General features: G+C 41.6%; 1 protein-coding gene across 5 annotated transcripts in view; it reads left to right on the top strand.

Moving 5' to 3' along the window:
- ppfibp2b (PPFIA binding protein 2b) overlaps positions 1-18,674 on the top strand; it is a 105,009-nt gene that overhangs the window by 22,926 nt on the left and 63,409 nt on the right. For 4 of the 5 annotated variants that reach the window (XM_085780103.1, XM_085780099.1, XM_085780098.1 and 1 more), the window contains exons 2-3: positions 213-317; positions 4,530-4,738. In XM_085780103.1, the coding sequence (XP_085636229.1) occupies positions 236-317; positions 4,530-4,738 (291 nt within the window). In that variant the 5' untranslated portion in view covers positions 213-235. Of the gene's footprint in view, positions 1-212; positions 318-4,529; positions 4,739-12,206; positions 12,453-18,674 lie in introns of those variants that run through there. The other variant, XM_085780101.1, reaches the window with a different exon arrangement.

Raw genomic sequence — 18,674 nt, 5'->3', positions numbered from 1 at the left:
GCATCCACAGCAGGATGGGAGGAGGAGGAGGAAGTAGCGCACAGCAAACACAGACTCTGAAACATGTACAATGTTTTTTAAAACACAAGTTATTGTCATGCTTCAAAATGCAGACGAGATTTTATAACATTTACGTCGGACCTGTCGCCTGTCGCAGACTAGATGAGACTAGTAACAAGTTTAACATTATTTTCTTTTCTGATTCTCTGCAGCTCATCAGAGTCGCTGAGATCTGATGCTTCCCGCCATCACCATGGAAACGGAGGCCAGTCACATGCTGGAGGCGGCGCTGGAGCAGATGGATGACATCATCGCAGGTACAGTAAGCACTACTACTACAGAGTCTGTGGAGAGAGAGAGAGAGAGAGAAGGGAGGGGAGAGGAAGCAACATCTGCTGCTGATGATTGCAGCACAGCTGGATCCTCTGTCTCTCTGCCTTAATGGACTCACTGCAGTGTTAAAGGAGTTAACGCCACCAGAGCAGCAGCGTTTGTGCGTTGTTTTTGTAGCCGTACTGCAGATTTCCTCAATAATGACAACCTGACAAACATAAATATATAAAAATTTGGATTTAAACTACAGGATCTGAATCAACAAAACAACTTCTAATCCCTCGTCATTTCTATTCTATCTTGCATTCTTCGTTTGGGCAAAAGGTTCAGTTGATATCACGCTCAAATATAAGGATGTACGTTGGTCTGCACACTTATTTCTACTCTGCTTCATCAAGGCCTTATTTTCTCTCATGATTATTATTTTTTTAAACTGTAACCAGTTTGATCTTCTCTAACAGCTGGTTCCCATGTGGTCAATACTGACACTCGCGGCATCATTTTGTATGATAATGTGCAGTATTTGTGTTTTAAACACTAGTTTTTCTCATAATTATCAGTATCAGTGTTCGTGTTGGCCGATAAGAACTGATGTCAACACTTTTTTTGTGCCTTCAAACTTTTCAGGTGAGCTGAAAAGTGTGAGTTTGAATGAGGACTTTGCATTGGTTCATCCAATACAGAAAAACAATGTGGTATATGTACGTAAGTTTGTAGTTTATGATGATTTATAAAGGTCTGGTCCAATGTGCAGTGGAGGCTTTTTCCCATTTTTATAGTTGTATATTTTCATTTTGTTTATGTTTTCCAACAGTTTACTGCACTGCTGCACTGAAGCCATTTTGGATAATAATGTTATTTATTGTTAAACAGTAAAATGTTGAACCTCTGCTATAGATTTGTTTGTAACAACATTTGAGAGATCATTGCAAAAAAAAAAGTGCTTGCATAAGGAATATGAGAATCAGAGTATCTTTACTGTCATTGCACAAGTAAAATGAAATTGAGGTAAAAACTCTCAGCTCAACAATATGCAGTAGTGCCCTTTAGATTAAAGGGATAGTTCAACAGTTTTGGCAAATTAGCCCATTACCATATTCCCTATAGTTTTAGGAGTAGGTCGTTACCTTTAATTGTCAGTGCAAGCTATTTTTAGAACGGTGGAGCAGAGCCGTGAGCTGCTCAGAGCTACGCTACGGAGGCTCATGGGATGTCTTGGTTTCCCTCATCAAACTCATAAAATACACAATCCAACAACTCCAAAACGCTCTGGTGGACAAGTTGTGAGCTGCACATTCACCACGCTATGAGATAATAACAGAACGTTACCAGACAGAGTTGTTTTAGAGGTAAATGCAGAGACTGCTTGATGAAAAACTGCCCCTGAAGGTAACGCGCTTCAGTGGTTTTGCATGAATTTACCTATTAAAGGTAACGAACCTACTCCTAAAGCTATAGGGATTATGGCAAGGGGTCAATTTGCCAAAATGTTGAACTATCCCTTTAATGTGCAGTGATGACAGGCAGCTCTGGGGTAAAAGCTGTTTTGTATCATCCAGTTAATCAGTTATATAAAGTTTTTGCTCCCTGACATCGGTGTCAGCTCCAATAATCCTGTATCAGTCGGTCGAGTCATGTTTGCTGCAGCCACTTCGGCCTTGTCCAACAACATGAACTAACAGTGAAGTAAATGTTTAATGTGGTGCAACAGTCTTTATGTGGGAAGAGACCGAGAGAGAGACAGAGAGAGGAGTGACACACTAACACTTTAGACGAAACATAATCACTGGATATTAAACTGCAGCTCCGTCAGGACTGTGTGTCACGTCTTCCCTCTGGGTCAACACACACACAGCGACAGTTTCACATGAAGCAGCAGTGAACTAGTGAGCAGCGTTCACCGTCGCTGCTCTGTCTCTGTTTCAGAGGAAAAAAAACCCAATGACCTCATCTCATCGAGTGCTCTTGAGTTTTTTTTTTTGCCATCCCCAGCTCTCAGTGACCGCAAATAGAAATACATTAAAAATCCCATTTGTGATAACATCAGCCAATCACTAACAAGGAAATTAGAGCCACTTATCAACAGGGTGCAGATATGTCGGTCATATTACGTTCCATGATGAAGACTTTTCTCTTTTTCCCTCTGTCTGATTAAACATCTTGTGGGAATAACAGTGGAAGCTGCTCCATTGGTTAATGACTCGGATGCTGTTGATGTAACCGTGTCCACATTTACTGACTTCTCTACTTTTTAACCCCCCCACCGTCCACTCCCTTCACTCACGCTGTGCAGCGGCCTCCAGAAAACACAGAGCAGGACGTCAGTCATCAGACGCACATGGTTTAATAGACAAAGACAAATATTAAATCAGACCAAAATGTGCAGATACAGTGTCGTTAAATACGAAGGTGCAATTAAGCACTTTCCTACATGTGGTACAAATTCAGAAAACATCTACAAAAACTCACATCACAACAGAAGTGTTTCGGTGGGGACACAAAAGAGTGTCGGACTCGGACCCACCTGTGGTGCGATTTTGTTTCAACGCTTTTTGACTTGAGAAGTTACAAAGACGGCCATCGGTTAGTGGTATACCTCACATATTATTTTCTTTTTCTTCTGTTGTAAACAACAATGCAACACGAGACAATTAAGGAAGCTGGATAAATGGATAAAGGATTTATTTATGACTTTTGGAGACAGGGTGGGATTAAGTAGCCTAAGCATTGCTTCTTCTCACTCTTTTGTGTATATATGTATAAAGAATACATATTTTTGCTTATATGTTCAAATAAAAAATAAAAAAAGTCAAATCAAATTCAAATGTACGTATACTGTTAGTTTAGCGTTAGTCGTTAGCCAGGTCCATCACTTTTTTCTGTCCCCGTGGAAACACTTCTGTTGCAGCTCATGTGTTGACAAATTAATGAAGCCGGTTTCTGTATTTGAAGCACGTTTGCGTCCTTTGTGCGTGTTTTCTCAAATAAGTTGCAGTGTGTTGACCTCTCAGGGCCACCGTACTTTTGTTCTCCTGTGACAGCTGCACATTTTTTAATTTAAATTTTAATTTAAATGTGATTTCTTGAGTTGCTGCAGGGAACAAAACACCCAGCAAGCACTTTTTTTTTCTCTCTGAGATTTAAACAGCAGTGGAAAAGTTTGATATCTACTTATCTGCTTCTATATCTATCATACTTCTTACTACTTTTCAAAATTGTATATTATGATTTGTTGATACTTATTTTAGACATAATCGAAATAAAAGTCATTCATTCATTCATTCCTCTGTAACTTGCCCGTTGACCAATCCCTGTGGAACAGATGATGACAGCGTTGCGTGTGTTTTCCTAAATGTACAGCAGAGCGGTATCGAGTGCAAATGTGTGCTGGAGGCGCTGCGGCGGCTGCAGATCCAGACTCAGCCGAGTCGACAGCGCATGAACAACAAGTTTTTTTCTCCCTCTGTGCTCTAATAAACTGAAGCCTGGACGGATAAATGAACATGAGATTCATGGGGTTCATGTTCTGTCTCAGTGTCTCTGCTCATTTTGTGCTCGGATTCTCCTCGACCAGCCAAAACTTACTGGATTATATAACAGTGCAGTAAAAACGCAGCAGCTTCTGCTCAGGACGTCTCAGCATCATTTTTAATATCCAGCCTCACAGTGATACTCACAGTCTCCTCCACAGCACTGAAATATGACAAATATTCACTGTAAACCTCTTGGACAATAAAGTTTTCATGGACTTTTTATGTTTTTCAGCGATAACCTCCTTGAAGCATGATCTGATATTCACACTGACATTATCCAAACTTGCGTTATTCCTATTATGTTGTGTTTATTAATTGCGAACTTAGTGCACTTTATGCAGGCGCTGTAAAGTGTGGCTGTTTTTGCAGAGACGTTTGAGTGCATCCAGATGTGTATGTGTGTGTGTGTGTGTGTATGTATGTGTGTGTGTGTGTGTGTGTGTGTGTGTGTGTGTGTGTCTGACAGTATGTTTTAGTTCCAGGGAAACGATCCAGGTGACACATGGACGCTTTGGAAACCTTCAGGAGGAGGATGTATGGCTCTGATTAGACTCAGTCCTTCTCTCCAGTGTTCAGAGCTTCGTTTGAGGGATTCTTGCAAAAAAAAAAAAAACTGAATAAATTGATCTTGATTTTGAATTTCCTCCAACCACAACTCTCCAGGTTCGAAAGCAGCAGCGGTGGAGTTCTCCAACAGCATGTACGACCTGGGCTCGCCCATCAGCGCCGGCCCTCTGCAGGTCGTCCAGTTGGCCGAGGATCTCAAACTGGCTCTGGAGCTGCAGCCCAACCAGGAGCAGAGGGACAACCTGCGGGCGCAGCTGCAGACGGAGACGGCCCAGGCTCTGATCGAGTGGCTCCAGAGCGGCACCGTGAGTCTTTCAACTCTTTTTCTTTCTACGTCAATGGAAACGTGATTCATCATCTGCATCGTATCAAGCTGTTTTCCCAACACGAGTTATTTGAGTGCAGTTTGCACTTCTGGTTTTTGCCATTTATGACCATCATCGTCGTCTTTGGTGAGACGAAATATCTGAGAATGAATCAGCCCAGACTGTGGATGTTTGTTTTGTTTGGCTCTCGGAGCACGAGGAGCTGCTGTCTGGTTTTTCTAATTCCCACAAAGCTTCGTGTTTGGGATGTTTCAGTTTATTTTCTCACACATTTGTCTCGAATAAGGAGCCAACGCTTGAATTTATTCTGACACCTGTGAGAGAGTCCTTTGGTTTTATCTTTAGCTGCTGCTATATTTCTTAGATGCTATGTATCACAGAACAAACCTGTTGTCTAAATCCTAATTATTCACTAGTTTCTCCTGTGTGGACAGGGCAGCACGTTTCATTGTCATGAACTTTGCACAGCGTTTGATCACACTATAGACTTTACAGTGGACAAATTATGGAAATATCACTATTTGAAGGCTCTTTTACATATATTTGGGTGTTTGTCTTGCCTTACGGCCCCTAAAATGTGAGAATTGACAACAAAATCTGTAAATTTCAGACTCCCTAGGTTGAAATCCACGTGGTTTTATGAGCTGTTCCCTCAGTTTTCTTCCAGTTATGTAACTAGTATTCAATTTGCATAACCCCACCCCTACCTGGTATCAGTAGAAGGGGCGGGGCAGGGCAAGCAGTGGTTCATTTGCATTTAAAGGCACAGGCACTGAAACCAGCCGTTCTGAACAGGGCTGTTTTGAGAGGATGAAAAGAGCTGTGATGTTTGATCCTTGGGGTATTTTGACCGAAGCATGTCACAGACGTGTCTTTAAGACACCTGGGAACTATTTTAATTTGTGGAAAGGGGGCATAATATGTCACCTTTAAATAAAAAACAGAGGTGGCCTACATGACATCACATGATGTCGCCATCTTGCCAATATGTGACACCACGAAACTCCAAACTAATACAAGATTAATCAAAGAGGAGCTAAAACTCTGTCGCATGTTTAATCAGTCAATCAAACTTTATTTACAGAGCACTTTTCATGCAGAGAGAAGCAGCTGAAAGTGCTTTACACAAAACAGTTGACACAAAAGATATCCCCTCACCATCTTACACTCAACAATCTGAAGTGAGGAAACACTAGAAAATAGATAAGAAATATAAAAAAATGAATAAAAAGTAAATAAGTAAATAACTGTTCAGGTCAAAAAAGGATAGAAAAAATGGCATAAAGAAGTAATAAATATGTAAATAAATAATAATAAATGTTGGTTTATTGCAGTTACTGTATATTCTCAACCAGCTCTCACTCAAAGCGACCACACGCTCAATAATGCAGAAGTTTGAGCTTTAATAAGTCAGCATGAAGAAGGAATTCATAGGAAATTGATTCAATCTTTATTAATTAATGTGGGTGGAGGAGGCAGAGCGTGTTGGGCGGTGGTTCGATCCCCTGCTCCTCCAGTCCAGATGTTGAAGTTTCCCAAACTTTGCCTCCAATGTATTATCAGCATGTGAACAGTTGGATAGAAATGCAGCATATATAACAAGTGGTGTAACTTTGTGTCATAGTAGAGACTAGAAAAGTACAATATAAATGCAAATCCATTATTTTCCATAACCTCTGCAATGACTCAGCTGTTTTTAGGAACGACCCCTGGGTCACATGTCACTGTGAGTAAATGTTGTTTCCACCTCTGCTCTCCGATCGCCTGGTGATGCTCAGGTTACATAAGTGAAGCCGTCGTGAAGCTCCGACACACGACGAACTAACTGACGACTAAATGAAGCAGCTGTTTCACGTTGAGCGGAGATTATTATTTATGTTTTAGAGTTACAGTGTTTTTCTTCCTGCTCAGAGTTTCTCAGAAAACACATTAGCAAACAGAGGCTCTGTGTGTCTCATCAGAGGTTTTTTTTACACAACCGCCGGCTCTTAAGACTCTCGTTTTACTGTGATGTAACTGAAGGGATGAAGGCGTGAGCATGAACCGTCAGTCTGTGGACGTGTCCAAACTCATATAAGGAGAAGTTAAAGAGGAACTCTGCTACATTTTTATCTTAATTAAACAGTTTTGGATTAATTGTGATGGTTTAATAAATGACTTGTAACTTGTTCCAGGGAGAATGGAGGCTCTCTGCCTTCCACCTAGCGTCTCTTGGCTGAAAACCAGATCAAAAAAAAAAAAAAAAAAAAGATCAGAGCCTCCGACCCGGTGTCCCAGCTCTCATCTCTGCAGCACACAAACACCCCCCGTAACCTGTAATCTCTTGTTTATGACAGATAACACTACACAAAAATACACGTTGTAACATCATATATGATAGGCTATTTAACGTTATCCACCGCTCCATAGATTGATTTCTTGTTGGCTTCATTGTAAACAAATGCACATGGCCGGGAGGAGGGTTAGCAAAACAGAGGAAAAGCGAACAGACTTGCATAGTTGCTAAATTTCATGACATTTTTGCATATTTTCATGTGTGATACATTTAATGAAAGTCCAGTAGCAATGAATTAGTCGAAACTTTTTACCACTTATCTGATATCAATGTATTATGAAGGGGAATATTACCCCTGTTGCAAGGGGCAGAGAGTAGATGAATGATGGCGGGGTATGTGTTGGAAATTGGATTGGACTCAAGTATTCTGGAAAACCCCACATTTATTTTGTGCCAGTTTTTTTTTCTTTTTTTCTTTTTTTTAACACCAAGAACCTGTAGTTTTTACATTTCCTGCTTTCTCCACTATATCTGCACATGGTATGAAGTTAGAGTTGGTCATTAGGTCACAGATGAAGATGGTGAAGTTGTATTTGAGAAACTTACAGAGCAGAGAAACAGCGTCCGTGTTGCTCCGTGTTAATCTACAGGCGACGTCAGTGTTTCCTCGGCAGAAACAAATGCACATGGCCGAGAGGAGGAGGAGGGTTAGCAACACAGAGGAGAAGCGACCGGACTTGTATAGTTCCTCTTAAATATAGGATCAAACTCATGCTCAGACCTGAGGGTCAGACGAGAGGTCAGAGGGAGAGGAGGGAAATTTTACATCTCTCTGTGAGGATGAACTCACAGCTCATTAGGTCTTCCTTCCTTGTTTCCTTCCTTCCCTCCTCCTTTCCTTCCTTTCCCTCCTTTCATATAATATCCATAGAGACAGAGAGAGGGAGGGATGGAAGGAGAGAGGGAGGGGGAGTGAGAGTTTGGCCGTGGTCCACACTCTTCTCCTCAGGGAAACTATTACAACTCGGCTTATTATCAACTTCCTGTGCTGAGCTGAGCTCCCTCCCTCACACCCTCAGTCCGTCCTGGAGCTGCTCTCACTTGTTTACATCCCTCAACATTTTACATCTCTCTCTCTCTCCCTCACTCTCTCTTTCTCTCCCTCTCTCTCTGCTTTCCTCCACTCTCTTTCATTTCCTCTCACACCCTCCCTTCGCTCTCTTGTTTGGACATGAGGTGCTTTAGTTTGACTCTTTGTGAAGGAAACTGAACTGAGCTGCTCAGGACGGTTGAGGTAAGAAACAAACTTCTTCAACGCGCTGCAAGAATCCAAACAACTCTTATTTTTTAAACCACATCACTCAGTGCAATCTTGTGTATTTTTTTCCCTATAACTTATTTAAAGTGTGTGTGTCTCGTTTCCTGTGGGTTCACTGACCTGCAGCTGTTGCTGTCTGTAGACGCTGTGGCTTTGTTGCTGTTGCTGTTGCTGAGCTTTGTCCTGCAGAGGCTGCTGTTCTCAGTGCAGTGCTGTGTTTAAAAAAAAGAAGAAAGGAAAAGTGGATCCTGGATCTGGTTCAGCTGCTGCTTCAGCTCCTACATTGTTTCGACAGCAGATGTCTCACATGTTGCACTGACCGGACTCACTCCGTCTGTTGTCTGTCTTTACTTTATAACTTTGAACGGCCGGCCTACAACTCTTTAATCAGTCATTAAGTGTCTGTTTCACTCCACTGGAGCAGAAATTAAACTTATTTAAAACTCATTTCATTCAAATTAAACAGCAGAACATCAATGTGACCACCTGCAAGTAAAAAACTCACTGTTTTTGCAATAGTAAAAATCCTCCAGATGTGTTTATGGTAATTATTCACTCTGACTTGATAATGTTTCTGTGCAGATGTTTTTATTCTTTTTAGTGCATGAGGTTTTTTCTCGTTGTACGTGTGCTGCTGCTGCAAAAAGAGAAAAGGCTTCTGAAAATACAAACAAATAGGAGCCAGATGCAGATTGATTGGATCAGATGATGTAGAGAGAAACGGCTGCAGGAGGTGTTTACTGGTTTCTCAAGCTGTTTAATTTCTCAAATAAATAAATAGTGGACGGTGGAGAAATGAAGGAAGAGAGACGATGAATGAATGAGAAGAATAGGTCATGTGCTCCTCATTCAGTCCTGAGTTTTGGTTGAGTTTTTAGCCCTCAGCCCCTCCCCCCTCCTCTGTTTTGCATGTACATGTCAACGGGGTAGTTGTATCATGATGGGAGGGTTAACTCGGCCTTTCTAACCAAGATGTTAGATGACCACACAATACAAATGAAGAGGTGCGACAAATCTCCCAGAATAGAGCGGTTACACCAGCAAGATGGTCGCACACACTTACAGTACATGTTTGTAGTTTTACTGTTTCATAAAGATTTTGACATTTCAGTCAATCACAGTCCTGTGTCCATAGATTAAAGAGGAACTATGCAGGATTTGCTACATTTTTACCTTAATTAATCAGCATTGGAGTCATTGTGATGGTTTAATAAATGAGTTGTAACAAGTTCCAGGGAGACTGGAGGCTCTCTGCCTTCCACCTAGTGTCTCTTGGCTGAAAACTGTAAGATCGGTGTCCCAGCTCTCGTCTCTTCACACCACGACACAAACGCGCCCCGTAACCTGTAATCTGTTGTTTATGACAGATAAAACTACACAAATATACACGTTGTAACATCATACATATATTATATATAATGTTATCTACCACTCGACTGATTGATTTCTCGTTGGCTTCGTTGTAAACAAATGCACATGGCCGGGAGGAGGGTTAGCAAAACAGAGGAAAAGCGACCGGACTTGTATAGTTGCTTAATATAATGACATTTTTGCATATTTTCATGTGTGATACATTTAATGAAAGTCCAGTAGCAATGAATTAGTCAAACCTTTTTACCACTTATCTGATATCAATGTCTTCTGGAAAACCCCAAATTTATTTTGTGCCAGTTCTTTATTTTTTACACCCAAAACTGCAGTTTTTACATTTCCTGCTCTCTCCATTATATCTGCACATGATATGAGGTCAGAGTTGGTCATGAGGTCAGAGATGAAGATGCACAAGGCTGCACAAAAATAAAAGTTGCATTTGAGAAACTTACAGAGCAGAGAAACGGCGCCCGTCCGTGTCGCTCCGTGTTGCTCCACAGACGTCAGTGTTTCCTCGGCAGAAACTTCACGTGGTCGGTGAATTTCAATAGCTCATGATGAACAAAAGCCTGGCAGATTATCAAGGCGGTCTTCGTGTGCGCAGGGTCGGCTGCTCCCTCTCATCCTCGTCCTCCCACCTCCTCCTCCCTCCTTCTCCCCCCACCTCCTCCTTTCCTGCCCCTCCCCTCCCCTCCCCCCTCCTCTCCCCTGCTGACCCGGAGCAACAGGATTAAAGCCACTTGTGCTCCTCAATTAGTCTGCACCCTGCAGGCCTCTCTCCGGGGGATAATCCACCGTGAAACACACACACACACACACATACACACACATATACACACACACACACACACACACACACACACACATATACACACTGATGCACACATGTAAACACAGGAAGCGTGATGAGTGTGTTACAGGCAGGAAGTTGAGACCCTGTGACGAACGTGTCTCCAGTGAAACTTATACAGGCATGCAAATGAGCATAAAGTCAACAGTTAGTGTTGTGTTGGACAGTGTGTGTGTGTGTGTGTGTGTGTGTGAGAGAGAGAGAGAGAGAGAGAGAGAGCACAATATCTGGTCAGCGACCATCAACTACAGGTTGAAAAAACTCGGCATAAGAAAGAATGGAAGCCCAGAGAATTAAGAGTCTGTAAACAACAAGTCTGTCTGGGAGAAGATCCACAATTTGTCAAGTTAGTTCTTTGTTCTATGTATGATTATTATTATTATCATCATCATCATCATTTAATATGAACTGTATATATATTTTTCATTATACAGTATATAACAACTTACCTACTGTAATGACACCCAATCTTTGTATAAGAGAGAGACAGCACTTCATCAGCACGCACGCATATACTGTAGGGTATACAGTATAAATATATACTGTATATACTTTTTATTTTTATTTTATTTGTATATATTTGATTCTGTGAGTTGTATTTGTTTTTGTTTCATTGATTCTTGATGCTTTGGAAACATAGTTCTCGTAACATTGAGAGAGAGAGAGAGAGAGAGAGAGTGTGTGTGGGCAAATGAGCCTTTCATTCAGAGTTACAGCAATAGTGAAAACACACAGAAAGCTGGAACCTGAGCAAATGGATGCAAACATCAGATGGACAGATGGGCTCAAGAGAGAGAGAGAGAGAGAGAGAGGGAGGTTGAGTGACATAGAGAAGAAAGGGAGAGAGAGAGAAAGAGAGAAAGTCTTTTGCTCCTGCAGTGTGTGTGTGTTTTGAAGTCTCCAGGCTCTTGTGAGCGTAACTTAATTAAAAAAGAGCATAAGCGAAGGAGAGGGAGAGAGATCTGGCAGGGTCGGTGTTTGTGCTGACATCACAGCTTTGTTGTGTGTGTCCGACATTAGATGCTGCTGATTTAGGGTGTGTGTGTGTGTGTGTGTGTGTGTGTGTGTGTGTGTGTGTGTGTGTGTGTGCGTGTGTGAGAGAGAGAGCGAGAGAGAGAGAGCGAGAGAGAGAGACTCAGATGCAAACAGATGACAAGGAAAGAAGAAAAACACAAGCCCCCTCCTTTCTTTTCTCTCTCTTTGGGCTCGGCCATTTGGCTGTCAGACGGACCTCAGAGAGGAGGGAGAAGAAAAGAAAAGAGGGGAAGTGGCTCTGAAGTGAAGCAAAAGAGAGAGAAAAAGAAAGAAATAGAGAAAGAAAGAAAGAAAGAAAGAGAGGAGGGGAGTTTGGCAGGAGGAGGAGAGGAGGAACAACTCCAACCAGGACATGGGTGAGAAGAGAAGAGGAGGAGGAGGAGGAGGAAGCAGCGAGAGAGAAAGTGGAGAGAGCGGAGCGGCGGAGCGGAAAGAGTGATAGTAGAAGAAGGAAAAGAAGAAAGAAGCGTTGAAAGAAGAAGAAGAGGAGGAGGAAAAGGAAAAAAGAGGAGGAGGAGGAGGAGGGAGGACAAAACACGGGGGAGTTGTCTCACTCAGAGATCGTAAAACGCCCTCCTCCTCTTCCACAGCTGTGAATGTTGCCGCCACACACACACACACACACACACACACACACACTCGTACACACTTACTTACTTGACAGTGCTCACATGCTACAAACTCAAGAACACACTCAGTCTTTGTCCGGCTGTGTTACACACACACAGACACACACACACAGTGAGATAAAATCGGACATAAACCCGGAGCAGAGAGGCAGCGATGGGCCGGGAGCATGGAGACTCCTATTGACTTCTACAGACACTTCTCCTGGCTCAAAAAGGTGAGAACCAGAACCAGGAGCTTTAACTTCACTTTAACTTCACTTTTTACACTTTTTCTTTTCTTTTTTTTACACTTTTTCTCCTCTGTCTTTGACTTTCAGCCTTGTTGTCGTCTCTATTTGAGGAGTTACAGTGAGTTGAGTGTCTGAAGGAAGAGGATAAGCTCCTCTGTCCCTGTGAGATAATCACTGCTCCCTCTTATTGTCCCGCTTCTTATTGTCTTGTTTCCCGGTGACTTGACTGTTTTCTGATGTAATTTCCCTCAAGATTTGAAGAGTAGCATGTGTGTGTGTGTGTGTGTGTGTGTGTGTGTGTGTGTGTGTGTTATCAGATTAAAAGCATTATCCATCAGCTGGTTGTTGTTGACAAAGCAGCAGCGTCTTGATATCAAGAGTGAGATTCAATCAGGGGAAGAGACTCTTTATTGTATTGTGATGCCTTCAAATGCAGATGTGAATCAGTAATGCAGTAATAAATAGCTCTATTTATTTATTTATTTATTTATTTATGTGATGCCTTCATGTTCGGCTTGGAATATTCAGCGTTCACGTCGTTCATTGGAAAACTTTTCCCGGCGCTATGATTTCCCAGTTTCAGTTTCACCAGTAGACGGTGACCTTTAATGTGACCCTCTAGAGGTCGTTCAGGGACGCAACCAACAACTGTTTGGGGCCACTACACACACACAAACACACACACACACACACACACACACACACACACACACACACACACACACACACACACACACACACACACAGAGAGTCAGACACACACACTAAGAGCACATTGTGTGAAACAACATCTCACTTTTAATCAGATTTCTCGATCATCTGATTTACAGAAAGCGGTCAGTTTGTTGTTGTTGTCTTGCAGAACTTTTATTTTGCTAACCTCCAGCTTTCAGGATTTTCACAATAAAAGCCCAAGTAAAAGTAGAAATCTGACAGTTTAACCCTCCTGTTGTCCTCCTGGGTCAAAGGAAGGAAGGACGAAGGGAAAGAAGGAAGGAAGGAAGGCAGGCAGGAAGGAAGAAAGGAAAGACGGAAGGAAGGACGAAGGGAAAAAAGGAAGGAAGGAAGGACGAACGGAAAAAAGGAAGGAAGGAAGGAAGGAAGGAAGGAAGGACGAAGGGAATGAAGGGAAAGAAGGAAGGAAGGCAGGATGGACAAATAGAAAGAAGGAAGGAAGGCAGGAAGCATGAAGGAAGGAAGGAAGGAAGGAAGGAAGGAAGGAAGGAAGGAAGGAAGGAAGGAAGGAAGGAAGGAAGGAAGGAAGGGAAAAATGATTGTGGAAAGAAGGAAGGGAAAAGGACGGAAAGAAAGATGAAGGGAGGTAACAGATTGGGCCAATTAGATCAAAAGAGGAAGGAAGAAGTAAGGACGAAGGCAACAAAGGACGGACTCCTCCTCCTCCTCGGTTCTTCGCTCTGCAGACCATCTCTGTTCCTCTGATATCTAAATCAGCGTCGTCCTGCAGCTTCCAGCTCGTTCTGCTCCGTTTCCCCGTGAACATCCTGACGCAGCAGATCGATAGATAGATAGATGAAGATGATGATGATGAAGATGATGATGATGATGATGATGATGATGATGATGATGATGATGATGATGATGGAGGGGACGTTCGGCTCTGAGGTCTCAGAGGGAACGAGACGGTGACAGTGACTCTCTGTCGTCTCAGAGGATGTAAAACATGAAATAACCTGATGTGGAGTTCATCCTTCACTTTTTGTCTGTGTGTGTGTGTGTGTGTGTGTGTGTGTGTGTGTGTGTGTGTGTGTGTGTGTGTGTGTGGTGTGTGTGTGTGTGTGTGTGTGTGTGTGTGTGTGTGGTGTGTGTGTGTGTGTGTGTGTGTGTGTGTGTGTGTGTGTGTGTGTGTGTGTGTGTGTGTGTGTGTGTGTGTGTTTCTGAGGTTTCATGAGCTGTTGGGCGATATACTTAAAGGTATAATGTGTAGGAATTCCCCCCATCTAGCGGTGCGGTTGCATATCGGAAAGGAATTCTTGATGTTGCATTCACGTGAAATCGGGCAGACGTCAGACAGACAACAGACGCTGCATGTAACAGGATAAACAAGCGTCTATGTAAACAAGTGGTCGGCCAGCACGAGGCAAAACAATACAGGCGTGACAATATGTTGTCATGGTGATGTCGTATTGTTTACCTGACCCACGTTTTACCGTCTTTCTCTCATGGAGTAAAATGACATCCGGTTGGTTTGCCGACGGCCGTCTGCCTGACTGCACCTGAATGCAACATCAGTGCCTCCTCTTCCTCACACTACACAGTGGTGACAGTTTTAACAGGCCGAGCCGACAGCTCCGCTGAGTTTCCGTGGTTACCTACGGTTACGCTGAACATAAAAAATGGCGATGCAACATGGCCGCCTCGGTTCGGTGCGTCGCCCACTTATGTATTTGTAACGACTTGTAACAACTCATTCTAAGGTTAAAGCTTTCATTTGTATGCAGGTGTGATTCGACTTCAGTGAAATACTTATTTATGAAAGCAATATTTGATTTTTGCTAATAAAAAGCCAAATAAGTTACACACTGGGGCTTTAATGTTTATTCACATACAGATCAATAATATAGAAAAACATAATCATATAACAGACGACGCATCCGTCTGTTTCTCCTTTTCTCAGTTTGAGGAAATCGTCCAGTCATGTTTCTTGTAAACTTAGTTTTATGCATCAGTTTTTTCCATTTTGTAAATTTCTTCAGTAATTGAATTTAATTAGGTATTGATCCTTTGGTCAGTGCTTCTTCTACTCTCCCAGAGTTTAATGTAATTGCTTTTCTTTTTTTTACTTGCAACCAGCAGTAACAACAGATCTGTCGTTCCCCATCACACTTGACTCCACAACTCATAGGGATCTTATATCCAAGTATTTGGTGCAACAGTTCACACACAATTTGCTGGCTATTTAGTTTTTTTTCTTAACTGAATCCATATATTATGTTTTAAATCAAAAAACCTAGGAATCTGAATGAACCTGTCACCTGTGTGCGTTTTTTTTCTCACCTAATTGGCTTTCAATTTGTATTTTATGATATTTATATTAATCAAATCAACCTCCAACACTTACACCTCATAACCAGTAAAGGTCAAACAACCACAGACTTGTTTAATTCTCATGGTTAAAGAGACAAATGTAGATTATAACTAACTAAACACATGATGAACAAAGACAGAGACGACAGGACAAAACTAATAAATAATTTGTCGTCCAATAAATGCTCCATTGTTTCAGTGATTGTGGAGAAGCAGACAACACTGTACAGGAAGAGTTATTATCAATATTCAGTTTAAGATTTAGAATATTTTGATATATGGATCAAACTCAAACTTTAATGTTGTGGCTGATTAGTGGACGTCTCACATTACGTCATGAAAACTTTTGCTCACTGCAACATTTTCAGTATTTTTCAACAAATGTGATATTTTTCCTGTTTATTGTTTGATAATCTGCATTGGCTCAAACCCACGAGTGAAATTCAGATCTGCAGAAAACAAGTGAACAACAATTCATCCCTGCTGTGGCTGAGTCACTTTAAAATTCACTTTACGTACGTACACACTCTCTCTCAGTCGTCTCTCTCGTTGTCGTCGTCGATTGTTGAACTGCACAAACATGAAATTGAATTTAACCAAATTGGATTTAGAGTCGGGGTGGTGTGACTGCAGAGAGGCCGCCTACGCCTAATGTGACACACACAGTCTGCACGGCGAAAAGTCACAGCAACAAGAGGAGAACTATACGTTTATATGTATATACTATATATATATTTACAGAGCAGTGGTTGTTACAAAGACAGAGGCTTTTAGCTGCGGGTCATTAAAAGTAGGTGTTGTCCTGTGTGTTGTCAGACATTCTTCGACTCTGGGATCACACTGTAAACTCCACTGTTCGTCATGAGGAGGACACACCCACTCCACTGGCCACAGCTTTTATTGTAAACACTGCACAGAGCTGCAGAGAGTGTAACTCATTCTCTGAGGCCTGAGGACCGTTTTCTTTTTTATGATATAATGTGCAAAATATGTTTCAGAACAGTTTCAACTCTTTCTGTTGTCAGGCGACTTTCATTTAACTCCAAATGCTGAAAACATTGATGTCTGGACTTTCTTTTTCAAAATCTTGTGAAAGCGAACTTGTAATTAGGACTTCATTGCACGATAAAACATCATATTGAGATTATATGTCTAGATATTACAAGTGTAATATGAAATTTCAGTTGGAATGGTTTCTTTTGCTTTTAATTTGCGCTTAAAAATATTTAAGAAAAAAAAAAGCACCACAAAATAACAGACAAAACAACACCAAAAAAACATGTCCCTTGACTTTTAAGATTTAGGCATCCCTATAGCAACACACCACTTACGGTACAATCAGTGCACAATGATGATGAGTGATGTTGTGGCACATTTCATCTTTATCAAACTTACATCAAACACGGTGCATGTAACTGTGCAGCCTGACTTGAAGTGGCTCCACCAACATCTACTGTCATAGGTTATAAAATAGTGGATTATAAAGAGCAGTGGTTATCAAACCTTTTTACATCAAGGACTCCTAAATTGACACAAATTTGACCACGGACCCCCATTGGACAAAATTTTGAAGCAAACACCAGAAATAAACAAATATTTGTTCTGAGACTGAAGAATGTTACTTAGTCAATGTACGTTCAAATTAGGGCCAATGGTGTGAATTTTTTGGAAATATTGTAGAGAAATTTCTGGGAAAAAGTAAGATTTCAAAAAAAAGAAAAGAAAAAAGTTACAAATTTGCTAGAAAAAAGTGGTTAAATTTCCCCTCCAAAAAAAGTTTTAAAAAAAATTCTAGAAAGAGTGGTTAACATTTCTAAAAAATAATTTCTTAAAGAAAAAAAAAAGTTTAAAAATTCTAGACAAAAGTGGTAAAATTTCAAGAAAAAGTTGATATAGAGCACAGTGGTTGTTGTAGTGTGTAAATCTTTGAGCCTGTGAGTCACGTATGATCTTATCAGAAGATGTGAGGATCATATTTCCACTATAAGATATATCAATGGAAACATAAATAATATTTGTTCGGCTGCACCGTTTGTTGAAACATCCAGGAGAGTGATAATGTGTCGCCCTGTTGCCCCCTCCTCCCCCTCTTCCTCCCCCCTCCTCTCAGTCCAGCAGGCGATGACAGACAGGTAGAAGCAGAGCGGCCTAGTTTTTTTTTTTTTTTTTACTTTATCAGCCTCTTCAACTGCTGCAGCCTGACGGGAATATCTGTGATTACAGCACATTTAACGCACTTCCTGGCCGCTCCCCCTGCCTGCGCGCCGTACTGCACTGTAACATTAGTCCAAACAAGGAGGGGTCACAGGGGACGATGCTGAGATATAAACTCTCTTGGCTCCGCTCCGCTCTTCTCTTGGTACCTTTGGTGTGACACATAATCCAAATATGGCGTTCGTGAGGCGTTCAGGATCTCAGCCCTCCTCTATCTATCTATCTCTCTCTCTGTGTTTCCTTTCCTGTCTTTTTTAGTTTACATGATGTTAATAGGTTTAATGCGTCGTCCATATGGTGGGCGACAGGAAGCCCGGTGTGTATACATCCTCTCTGAGCTCGGCTGCAGTCAGACAGATCACGGAGGATTACAACACGCTGCTTTCAGGGCCTTTTCGTCTGCGTTGTTCTTAGACACTCAGACGAACACATGAGGTCAAGTCTCGGTGTCATTTGATCCGTTGTTTGTGTATAAATATGGTTTAATGCAGCTTGACGTCTCAGCTGCAGCCGTGATTGTTATTCTCTGCCGATGAACATCAAGTTTTAACCTTGATAAGACGTCAATAGAGTGTTTTTATTTTATGTTATACAGGACAGATCATGAGAAAACTGTGTGTTTCCTGCCTCGATCTGCAGTGAACCAGTGACAGATGATAAACCTGAAACCTTATCATGTGCAGAGAGCAACAGTTTGCATCAGTACAAACACTAACACTGTGTAAACCACAAGCGAACAAACAAATAAAAGATGCTAACTGCTTTAACAGTTCAGATACGTCTGCTAGGATCTGATCCAGGTCAAAACTATGGTGGCCCAGACAGCTCAACCCACTGCAAAAACAAACAAACAAAAACACAAAGACACAACACACCAGAAGTGTTTCCGGAGAAACAAAAAAGTCAGTACGTTTACATGACAGTTGAAAAAAACAAATTATTGCCTTA

The sequence above is a fragment of the Trachurus japonicus genome, chromosome 6 (genome assembly GCF_045865225.1).
Source record: "Trachurus japonicus isolate A0001 chromosome 6, Traja_1.0".
In the NCBI taxonomy this organism is placed as follows: Eukaryota; Metazoa; Chordata; class Actinopteri; order Carangiformes; family Carangidae; genus Trachurus; species Trachurus japonicus.
This window is presented reverse-complemented; position numbering and strand designations above follow the sequence as displayed.